At 67.5% G+C, this 10,359-nt stretch overlaps 1 protein-coding gene across 3 annotated transcripts; it reads left to right on the top strand.

Moving 5' to 3' along the window:
- The first annotated feature begins 581 nt into the window (after positions 1–581).
- SLC35A2 (solute carrier family 35 member A2) lies at positions 582–10,146 on the top strand. 3 transcript variants are annotated; one of them, XM_065571741.1, is made up of 5 exons: positions 582–695; positions 2,881–3,063; positions 3,711–3,862; positions 4,015–4,709; positions 9,013–10,146. In XM_065571741.1, the coding sequence occupies exons 1-5, from the start codon at positions 644–646 to the stop codon at positions 9,038–9,040; spliced, it is 1,110 nt and encodes a 369-aa protein (XP_065427813.1). In that variant the 5' UTR covers positions 582–643; the 3' UTR covers positions 9,041–10,146. The 3 variants fall into 3 exon arrangements, with proteins under 3 accessions (XP_065427813.1, XP_065427816.1, XP_065427815.1); XM_065571744.1 differs by lacking the exon at positions 582–695 and adding an exon at positions 1,295–1,665; XM_065571743.1 differs by lacking the exon at positions 582–695 and adding an exon at positions 1,754–1,991.
- Positions 10,147–10,359: the final 213 nt, after the last annotated feature.

Raw genomic sequence — 10,359 nt, 5'->3', positions numbered from 1 at the left:
CCCCTGCTCTAGCCACCAGCCATCCCTGCACGCTATAGTGCCCCCACTCGGGCTCCGCTCTAGCCAGCCCCCTCCGCTCTCTATGGTCCCCCCCACTCGGGCTCCGCTCTAGCCAGCCCCCTCCACTCTCTATGGTCCCCCCCACTCGGGCTCCGCTCTAGCCAGCCCCCTCCACTCTCTATGGTCCCCCCCACTCGGGCTCCGCTCTAGCCAGCCCCCTCCGCTCTCTATGGTCCCCCCCACTCGGGCTCCGCTCTAGCCCCCCCCGCTCTCTATGGTCCCCCCCCCCCCCAGTCGGGCTCCGCTCTAGCCAGTCCCCCCGCTCTCTATGGTCCCCGCCACTCGGGCTCCGCTCTAGCCAGTCCCCCCGCTCTCTATGGTCCCCCCCCCCCCAGTCGGGCTCCGCTCTAGCCAGTCCCCCCGCTCTCTATGGTCCCCGCCACTCGGGCTCCGCTCTAGCCCCCTCCGCTCTCTATGGTCCCCCCCCACGCGGGCTCCGCTCTAGCCAGCCCCCCCGCTCTCTATGGTTCCCCCCCAGGCGGGCTCCGTTCTAGCCCCGCCTCTCGCGGTGGGGCGGAAGCGGAAGCGGGGATGCGGAAGTGGCGGCGGGGCGGGGTCCGGGGGTTGCCGGGCAGTTGCCACCATGGCAGCGGCTGGGGGGGCCGGAGGCGGCGGGGACCAGGCGGCCGCGGGGGGTGAGACGCGGGGCGGGGGGGCCCCGGGGGGGCAGGGACGGGGGGGTTCTGGGGGGGAACCCCGGGGGGGCTGATCCCGAGGAGAAGGGGGCGCCGCGGGGAGCCGGTGGCAGGGGCGGGGTTAAGGCGCAGCGGGGAAGTGGACATGGGCAGGCGGGGGGGGCACGTGGGGGGGGGCGCCGGGGGGGGCAGCGCAGAGGGGGCGGGTCCCTAGCTGTGATTGGCGGGCGCAGACCCTGGTGCGGGAGGGGGGTAGATGCCGGGGGGGTCCCTGGGGGGGTCCCTGGGGGGAGGGCGGCGTTGCGGGGGGGGAGGGGGGGGTTGTGGCTCATGCTCAGTGGGGAGATGCCGGGGGCAGGGGGTTGATGGGGGAGCGGCTGCTGGGGGGGGGGGGCAGTTTCCGGGGACACTGCAGGGAGGGGGACACTGAGGAACCGGGGGGGCGCATGGACACAGGGGGAAGTGGGGAGGGGAGCCCGGGGGGGGGGGCAGACCCTACAAACGGGGGGGTTGGTTTAGACCCTGGGACGGCGTGGGAGGGAGGCTGCAGTGGGTCTGGGTGTGGGGCGGGGCGGAGTAGGGAAGACCAGGGAATTGCTGCTGCTGAAGGGGGAGCGTGTGGGGTTGGACATACGCAAGGGGGGGGTGTCTGGTGTACAAAGAGGAGCTCTGGCCCCCATGATGAGCAGGGCGGGTTGCACACGGGGGGGGATGGAGAGAGAGATGGGGCGGGAGTGGGATTTCCTGCTTTTCTCCCCACTCGGAGGTGCCGTTACGTGTAGCTGTTCCGCAGCTGCTCCTCCCCAGAGGCAGCTGCGTCTGTGTGGTGTGAGCCATTCCTGGCGTAGTCTGCCGGATTTCCCCCTCACGGTAGCACTGGGCCGGCCTGACCGTTCCTTGGATTGGAATGCGGTCAAGGGAGGGAAATTCCCCACCCTTTTATCGTATTTCCTGGTTTGACTCCGGACAGGTGTGTGTTTGCTTAGCCGGCTGCAGCAGGAAGCCAGTCACTTTACTGCATCTGGTTCCCTTCAGTTGATGCCAAATCCCCCCCCCCCCCCCCCGGGCACCTGAAATGCTGCCCGTCTCGGTGCCAGTCTTTCTTCCGGGACTCAGGAGTTGAAATTAGCAGCAATCGATCACGCTGGGAAGCAACATCTAGATCGGATCATGGGCCCACCTACCCGGTGTCCTGCCTCCGACCAGAGAAATCCTTGTCTCCCAGCTCCTGAGAGCTGTTTGGCCCCTGCCCCGATGGGCACAAATCTTTGGTGGTGGTTGACAGTTTCTATTATGGTAGGGTCTACAATCAAACTTCCACTGTGCTCGGCGTGGATTCTTTCGATTCCGGTCGACGCCATGCAGATTTCTGTGGTGTTAGGGGCTGGCCAGACACAGGGCAGAAAGCCCCGTCTTTTGTTTCATTAGACCGTCTTTGGCTGCTGAGTGGGGAGCTCATCATCTGTGAACAGGAGGAGAAAGTCCTGAGCTGTGGGGAAAAGGCCCCCGGGGTGTCTCCAGACGAGCTTGGGCCATATTAACGCCATGGGACGAGGGCCTCCTCCGGACGCCCGTGTTCTGTTCTGGCCAGCCTGCATCCGAGGAAAAAGAGGGGGGCAGAGGAGGGCTCATCAGGGGAGCAGCGAGCTGATCTCGCCATGGGCGGCTGCAGGAGCGGGTCTAGTTGAGCCGAAAACACAGGCTGATGAGGGGTGGGGATGAAGCACCAGGGGGAAGAGCTACTGACGCTAAGCGACAACCCCAGCACGAGAAGAAATGGGGATAAACTGGCCAAGCAGTGATTGAGGAAGTTTTGAACCACCTGAGGGAGAGGGCGAGCCATCCCTGTGCAGCGTTATGTGCAGCTGTTCCCCAGCTGCCCCGCCCCAGAAGTGGCTGCATCTCAGCGCCGCAAGCCCCCTGAATGCATCCTGCGTGTGGTGGGGCCGGGGAGGGGGAAGCCTGCCTTCTGCATGTGGATTAGATCAGTGTGCAAGGGGGTGTCGCAGGATTTTGGCATTGGGGGATTGGCTGGGTGCAGCGTTGCAGGGAAGGGGTGTGTGTGGAAGGCCATGGGGGGTCTGATCTGGGGAGGGGGACACCAGGCGGGCTGGGCCCTGGGTCTGATGCCGGGGGGGATGCCAGGCGGGCTGGGCCCTGGGTCTGACCCGTCCCTGTCCCGCAGGGAACCGTCGGTTGAAGTACATCAGCCTGGCGGTGCTAGTGGTCCAGAACGCCTCCCTGATCCTGAGCATCCGCTACGTGCGAACCCTGCCCGGGGAGCGCTTCTTCGCCACCACGGCCGTGGTGATGGCTGAACTGCTCAAGGGAGCCACCTGCCTGCTGCTCATCTTCATCCAGAAACGAGGTAGGGGGGCTGGGCAGGGGGCGCTTTCCCCTGGTAGTCTGGGCCAGGCGCCGTGGGGAGCTGGGCAGATAGGTAAGCCACCCGCTGGCAGTCCGGCCCTGGCGCTGCGGGGGGCTAGGCAGGCCGGGCTGGGCGGGTGCCGTGGGGGGCTGGGCGGGCTGGGCTGGGTGGGCACCGCGGGGGGCTGGGCAGTCCGAGCCGGGCGGGCGCTGCGGGGGGCTAGGCGGTCTGGGCTGGGTGGGCACCATGGGAGGCTGGGCGGTCCGGGCGCCACGGGGGGCTAGGCGGTCTGGGCTGGGCGGTCCGGGCGCCACGGGGGGCTAGGCGGTCTGGGCTGGGTGGGCACCGTGGGGGGCTGGGCGGTCCGGGCGCCGCGGGGGGGCTGGGCAGTCCGAGCCGGGCGGGCGCCGCGGGGGGCTAGGCGGTCTGGGCTGGGTGGGCACCGTGGGGGGCTGGGCGGTCCGGGCGCCGCGGGGGGGCTGGGCAGTCCGAGCCGGGCGGGCGCCGCGGGGGGCTAGGCGGTCTGGGCTGGGTGGGCACCGTGGGGGGCTGGGCGGTCCGGGCGCCGCGGGGAGCTAGGCGGGCCGGGCTGGGTGGGCGCCAGGCAGACCGGTGAGCCGTCCCCGGCGCGCTCTCTCTGCCCGCAGGCAACGTGAAGCAGTTCGCCCTGTTCCTGTACGACGCCGTGGTGCTGCAGTACATGGACACGCTGAAGCTGGCGGTGCCCTCGCTGATCTACACGCTGCAGAACAACCTCCAGTACGTCGCCATCTCCAACCTGCCGGCAGCCACCTTCCAGGTGGGACCCCAGCCCCGACGCCGGGCTTGATGGGCCCGTCGGTGTGCCCGGGGATACTGGGGTGGGGGGTCCCATGCGAGGCTGGGGGCAGTCAGGAGGGGATGCCGGCCTGGCCCCCCGCGGTTCTGACCTGCCTGCCCGCCGCCCCGCAGGTCACCTACCAGCTGAAGATCCTGACCACGGCCGTCTTCTCCGTCCTGATGCTCCACAGGAGCCTGTCGCGCCGGCAGTGGCTGTCGCTGCTGCTGCTGTTCGCCGGTGTGGCCATCGTCCAGGTGGAGCAGGGCCAGGCGGGCGGGCAGAGCTCCCCGGGCTCGGCCCCCCAGAGCTACGCGGTCGGCCTGGTCGCCGTGGTGGTCTCCTGCCTCTCCTCGGGCTTCGCCGGCGTCTACTTTGAGAAGATCTTGAAGGGCAGCTCGGCCTCCGTCTGGCTCCGCAACGTGCAGCTCGGCATCTTCGGGACCCTGCTGGGGCTGGTGGGCATGTGGTGGGCCGAGGGGGCGGCCGTGGCCGCCCAGGGCTTCTTCCACGCCTACAGCCCGCTGGTGTGGGGCGTGGTCCTCAACCAGGCCTTCGGCGGCCTCCTGGTGGCCGTGGTGGTGAAGTACGCGGACAACATCCTCAAGGGCTTCGCCACCTCGCTCTCCATCGTGGCCTCCACCGTGGCCTCCATGTACCTCTTCGGGTTCCGGCTGCACCCGCCCTTCGCCCTGGGGGCTGGGCTGGTCATCGGGGCCGTCTACATGTACAGTCTGCCCAAGGCCGGGCCGCCCCTGGGCCCCCGCCAGGAGCCCACCACCCCGCCGCCCCTCGGCAAGGAACCCAGCGAGCCGGGCTACCTGCCCAAGTCAGTGCTGGTTGAGTGAGGCCTGCTAGGGGGGTGGGGTGGGGGGTCTCTCCTGGGCTGTGAGCCCCTCCTGGTCTCCCCTGCCCCCTCCATCTGTCCTTGCCCCCCACATCTCCCTGCCCCTCCTACCTTGGCTCCTGCCCCAAGTCTCCCTCACTTGAGAGGTCTTTGGGGGGAAGCATGTCCCCCTTTTCCATCCCCTCCAAGCATTCTGCTGCTGCTCCCCTCTGGATCCCCTGCCCCACATCTGTCCCCCGCCCTGCTCCACTTCAGACCCTGTTCCCCTCTCCTGGGGCAGGATGACAGACCCCCGACGCTCAGCCCAGGAGAGGCATTTAGGTGCACACTACAGGGGGGAGAGGTTATGTGGGGGTCACCTCCAGCCCCCCAAGAGACCATGATTCCCCCCCCCCCCCGAGCCGCAGGGGCCGGCAAATGGATTGAGCCAGAGGATTATTTTTGTACGATACCAAAGCAGCCCCGATGGCCGGTGCATCAAGACGGGGGGCGGGAGGGAGCCCCCAGGAATGGCTCGGCCGTACCAAGCTGGCACATGGAGGAAGGACTCACCACCCTTCCAAAGGGCGATGATTCGCCCAGGCACTGTGGGAGTGCTGCCCCCTGGACTCCCCACAGCACCCCCTTTGTCGGAGTAGTCTCACGCACAGCCCCCCAACTTGTTAAGTTGAGGGAAGGAGCTGGGAACCAGGACTCCTGGGTTCTCTCCCTGGCTCGGGGGGGGGGGGGGGGGGAAATGGGGTCTAGTGGGTAGAGCAGGGGGGCTGGGAGTCAGGACTTGCTGTCTGTAAATTTCAGCGGAGTTCCTCCCCCAACACTGTGACTCAGTTTCCCCCGGGTGTTCCAGGACGCGGACCTGGGGCTCGGCTGGGTGGGAGCCATTAATTACTAACCCATATCTCCCCGGCGGGAGGCGGCGTCCCTGGGCGGGCAGATCCCGGGGGCAGTGGGGACAGAGGATGCTGTGGTACCATACAGCGGGGAGCAGACGGTGTGAACATGCAGCGCCCCCCGACTCCACTGCAAACCCCTTCCCAGCAGCTGGGGGGCTGGCCCCATTGCCGCTGCTGGGGGCTATCCCCAGGGACTCCATGGAGTGACGGCTGATGGACGCCGGGGGGCTGGCCCCTACCTCAGACAAATGAGATGACTAGATATATTTTGTGTCACTCTACCCTGTGCTGCTATTGAGGGGTGGGGGCCTGGGAGCCAGGACACCTGGGTTCTCTCCCTGGCTCTGGGATGGGAGTGGAGTCTAGGTGGTTAGAGGAGGGGAGACTGGGAGCCAGGACACCTGGGTTCTCTCCTGGGCTCTGGGATGGGAGGGGAGTCTAGTGGTTAGAGCAGGGAGGGGATCCAGGGCTCCTGGGTTCTATTCCTGGCTTGGGGGGTCTGGGGTCTCATGGCTCTGCCTCAGTTTCCCCCCACTGTACAGCATCCCAGCTGTGGGGAGCTGGTCCCTGTGCTGTCCCGGCGGGAAAGCTGTTTGCCCCACGGCTCAGGGAGTGTGTGTGGGGGGGGACTGAGGGGGTGTTAGAACAGAAGAACGGCCGTACCGGGTCAGACCAAAGGTCCATCTAGCCCAGTGTCCTGTCTACCGCCAGTGGGCAGTGCCAGGTGTTAGATGAAGGTCACAGCCCTGGTAACCAGGGTGGGGGCCGGGGGCGTTGTGATGGTACATGCGCCGTCATCTGATGCCCTGCTGACTTGGGGGAAGGGGCTAGCTTATCGCTTAGGGTCTGCGTCCCAGCCAGGACGCCTGGGTTCTCTCCCCGGCTCTGGGAGGCAAGTGGAGGCTGGTGGCTCAGAGCAGGGGGCTGGGAGCCCGGACTCCTGGGTTCAATTCTCAGCTCCAGCCCTCTCTGCCTCCGTTTCCCTCCCTGCCCCAAAGCCGGGGGGAGCGCTGCTTTGCCAAGGGGCCAGCGGGCTGGGTTTGGGGCGGGGCACACCCTCCCGCGGGGGCACTACCACTGCACATAGATGCCGGGTGACATATTTTGTACGGACCGGGGGTGGGTGGGTTTTTTAAACGCCTGTAACCCTGCCGGCCGCTGTCCTGTCTGCAGAGCCGCCGCGCGGAATAAAGAGAGTGTATTTATTTAGCTGGCGTGCCTGGTGATTGATGGGGGACGACAACACGTGTGTGTGGGGGGGTCCTAGGATTCGTGTTAGTGCATGACCTCTAACCCTACTAACAGCTGGGGAATGGGGCAGGGGCCTATCCCCTCTGCAGGGCACTGGCTCCCACCCGGCCCCAGGGCAGGGACTGGCTGGCTCAGGGGGGCAGGGAATGGGGCTGGGATCTGTCCCCTCTGGGGGGCGCCGGCTCCCACCCAGCCCCAGGGGAGGGACTGGCTGGCTCAGGGGGGTGGGGAGTGGGGCAGGGGCCTGTCCCCTCTGCAGGGCACCAGCTCCCACCCGGCCCCAGGGCAGGGACTGGCTGGTTCAGGGGGGCAGGGAATGGGGCAGGGCCTGTCCCCTCTGGGGGGCACCGGTTCCCACCTGGCCCCAGGGCAGGGACTGGCTGGCTCAGGGGGGCAGGGAATGGGGCAGGGACTGGCTGGTTCAGGGGGCTGGGAATGGGGCAGGGCCTGTCCCCTCTGGGGGGCACCGGCTCCCACCCGGCCCCAGGGCAGGGACTGGCTGGCTCAGGGGGGCAGGGAATGGGGCAGGGACTGGCTGGCTCAGGGGGGCAGGGAATGGGGCTGGGATCTGTCCCCTCTGGGGGGCGCCGGCTCCCACCCAGCCCCAGGGCAGGGTCTGGCTGGCTCAGGGGGGCGGGGAATGGGGCAGGGACTGGCTGGCTCAGGGGAGCGGGGAATGGGGCAGGGGCCTGTCCCCTCTGGGGCGCGTCGGCTCCCACTCAGCCCCAGGGCAGGGAGTGGCTGGCTCAGGGGGGTGGGGAGTGGGGCAGTGGCCTGTCCCCTCTGGGGGGTGCTGGCTCTGCTCCTGAGGTAAGTTTGCCAGGTCTCAGCCCCGCCCTGGGGCTGCAGCTCCCCCAGGCAGGGCCCCCCGGCCCCACAAGCTGAGCCCTCCACTTCTCCCAGGGCTCAGTGCCAAAGGTGGAGAGGGGGTGACCCCAACGCTGTCCCCTGGCCCATCAACCCCCCCCCGCCGCCCATGTTCAGTGGTGGTATTATCCCCCGTGTCTGCACTGCCGGGGCCTCCACGGAGATTGGGGAACCCCCATGGGCAGGGCCCAGACCTCCCCAGCTGGTGATCAGAGTCACCCCCTGCCACTGGGGCAGGGGCTGCACCGATGCCCCCCGCAGGGGGAGAGAGATTCCCAACCGCCAGGTCGTGGTGGCAGCAGTGGGGAAACCAAGACAGGGAATGGACTTTCCCAGTGGCACCCAGAGGTGGGCCAGGAGCCCCAGGGCAGGGACTGGCTGGCTATGGGGGAGGGTGAGAATGGGGCATAGGGCCTGCCCCTTGGGGGGGGGGGGCACCTTCCATCCAGCCAGAGGCTGGGGGACTCGCTGGCTCCTGGGGGGCGGGGATGGGAAATGTCTCCTGTACTCTTGGCTATTAGCAATGAAAGTGGGGTGCTGGAGCTAGTTTCTTAATATCCCTGAGCCCCTATTGCTGGGGGAGGGGGCAGTGGGGCAGTCATAGGATGTGGGGGGAGCTGGGGAACTCCAGGGCTTGGGGGGTGGAGAATTCTGTGGACCCCCCCCCTCAAGCAGACCCGCAGGACCAGCCCCCCCAAAATTAACCAGGTACATTGTAAGCTGCATGAACTACTGGGTTGTGGGAGGCTGGGAACCCGGACTCCTGGGTTCTCTCCCCGGCTCTGGGAGGGGAGTGGGAGCTGGTGGGTTAGTGTATGTGTGTGTGTGGGGGGGGGCTGGCAGCCAGGACTCCTGGGTTCTCTCCCCAGCTCTGGGAGGGAAGTGGGAGCTGGTGGTTAGAGCAGGGGGGGCTGGGAGCCAGGACTCCTGGGTTCTCTCCCCGGCTCTGGGAGGGAAGTGGGGGCTGGTGGTTAGAGCAGGGGGGGCTGGGAGCCAGGACTCCTGGGTTCTCTCCCCAGCTCTGGGAGGGAAGTGGGGGCTGGTGGGTTAGAGTGGGGGGGGGGGCTCGGAGCCAGGACTCCTGGGTTCTCTCCCTGGCTCTGGGAGGGAAGGGGGGGCTCGGAGCCAGGACTCCTGGGTTCTCTCCCCGGCTCTGGGAGGGGAGTGGGAGCTGGTGGGTTAGAGTGGGGGGGGCTGGGAGCCAGGACTCCTGGGTTCTCTTCCCAGTCTGAGCTCCAGCTGCCCCAGCCCAACCATCCCCGTTTCTCTTGCAGGCTGCCATGTAAAGAGAAGGGTTCCTGAGTTGGGCAGCGACTGGGGGGGGGGCGATGGTCGCCACGTCTCCAAGCATCCGGCTTCGGCAAGGGGCCCCTCCGCCCTGCCCCAGAGGTGGCTGCATCGTGGTGCCGGCTGAGGCAGCCTGGGATCCTGCCAGCAGCTTTCAGAAATAAGTAGGAGATGCAATGGAAGGGTAGGGCTGGGAGCCAGGACTCCTGGGTTCTCTCCCCAGCTCTGGGAGGGGAGTGGGGGCTGGTGGTTAGAGCAGTGGGGGGCTGGGAGCCCGGATGCCTGGGTTCTGTCCCCGGCTCTGGGAGGGGAGTGGGGGCTGGTGGTTAGAGCAGGGGGGGCTGGGAGCCAGGACTCCTGGGTTCTCTCCCCGGCTCTGGGAGGGGAGTGGGGGCTGGTGGTTAGAGGTGGTGGGCTGGGCGCCAGGGCTCCTGGGTTCTCTCCCGGCTCTGGGAGAGGAGTGGGGGCTGGTGGTTAGAGCAGGGGGGGCTGGGCGCCAGGGCTCCTGGGTTCTCTCCCGGCTCGTGGCGGGGAGTGGGGTCTGGTGGTTAGAGCAGGGGGGGCTGGGAGCCAGGACTCCTGGGTTCTCTCCCCGGCTCTGGGAGGGGAGTGGGGGCTGGTGGTTAGAGCAGGGGGGGCTGGGCGCCAGGACTCCTGGGTTCCCTCCCCGCTCTGGGAGGGAAGCGGGAGCTGGTGGGTAAGAGTGGGGGAGGCTGGGAGCCAGGACTCCTGGGTTCTCTCCCGGCTCTGGGAGGGGAGTGGGCCTGGTGGGTTAGAGCAGGGGGGGCTGGGAGCCAGGACTCCTGGGTTCTCTCCCGGCTCTGGGAGGGATCTGGGAGCCCCACCTCACTGCCATTTCCTGATTCACCCTGCCTCAGTTTGCCCTTCCATAAAAGGCAGGCAGCCATTCCTACCTCCCAGAAGGGGATGCGCCCGCTTACAGCGTGGCCAGTCCCCCTCGCTCAAGCCCCCCAGTGCTTATGGGGAGGACACAGGCCTGAGCGCTCAGTCTTAATGCCCCCTAACACAGTGGCTATGGGGCAGCCCTGTGGAACCCCCTGTTTTTATCACTCCCCGCTGTGGCCTTTTCTATTTATTGTCCAACATGGAGTTTGACACAACGGCATATGTGTCCTGTCATCTGTGGAGCTGCAGGACGCCTGGGTTCTCTCTCCCGCTCTGGGAGGGAGTGGGGGCTGGTGGGTCAGAGCGGGGGGGGCTGGGAGCCAGGACTCCTGGGTTCTCTCTCGCCTCTGGCTCCAGGACCCAGGGAACTACCTGAGAGCGCCCCCTGCCCAGCCCCCCTGCAGGCCGGGCACACACACAGGTTGGTC

Source organism: Chrysemys picta, chromosome 17 (assembly GCF_011386835.1).
Source record: "Chrysemys picta bellii isolate R12L10 chromosome 17, ASM1138683v2, whole genome shotgun sequence".
NCBI lineage: Eukaryota > Metazoa > Chordata > Testudines > Emydidae > Chrysemys > Chrysemys picta.
This window is presented reverse-complemented; position numbering and strand designations above follow the sequence as displayed.

Coding starts and splice junctions, on each gene's coding strand:
- SLC35A2 (XM_065571741.1), top strand. CDS start 644: ATGGCAGCGGCTGGGGGGGCCGGAGGCGGCGGGGACCAGGCGGCCGCG. Junction 3,064..3,710: donor CATCTTCATCCAGAAACGAG/GTAGGGGGGCTG, acceptor CTCTGCCCGCAG/GCAACGTGAAGCAGTTCGCC. Junction 4,710..9,012: donor GAGCCGGGCTACCTGCCCAA/GTCAGTGCTGGT, acceptor TTTCTCTTGCAG/GCTGCCATGTAAAGAGAAGG.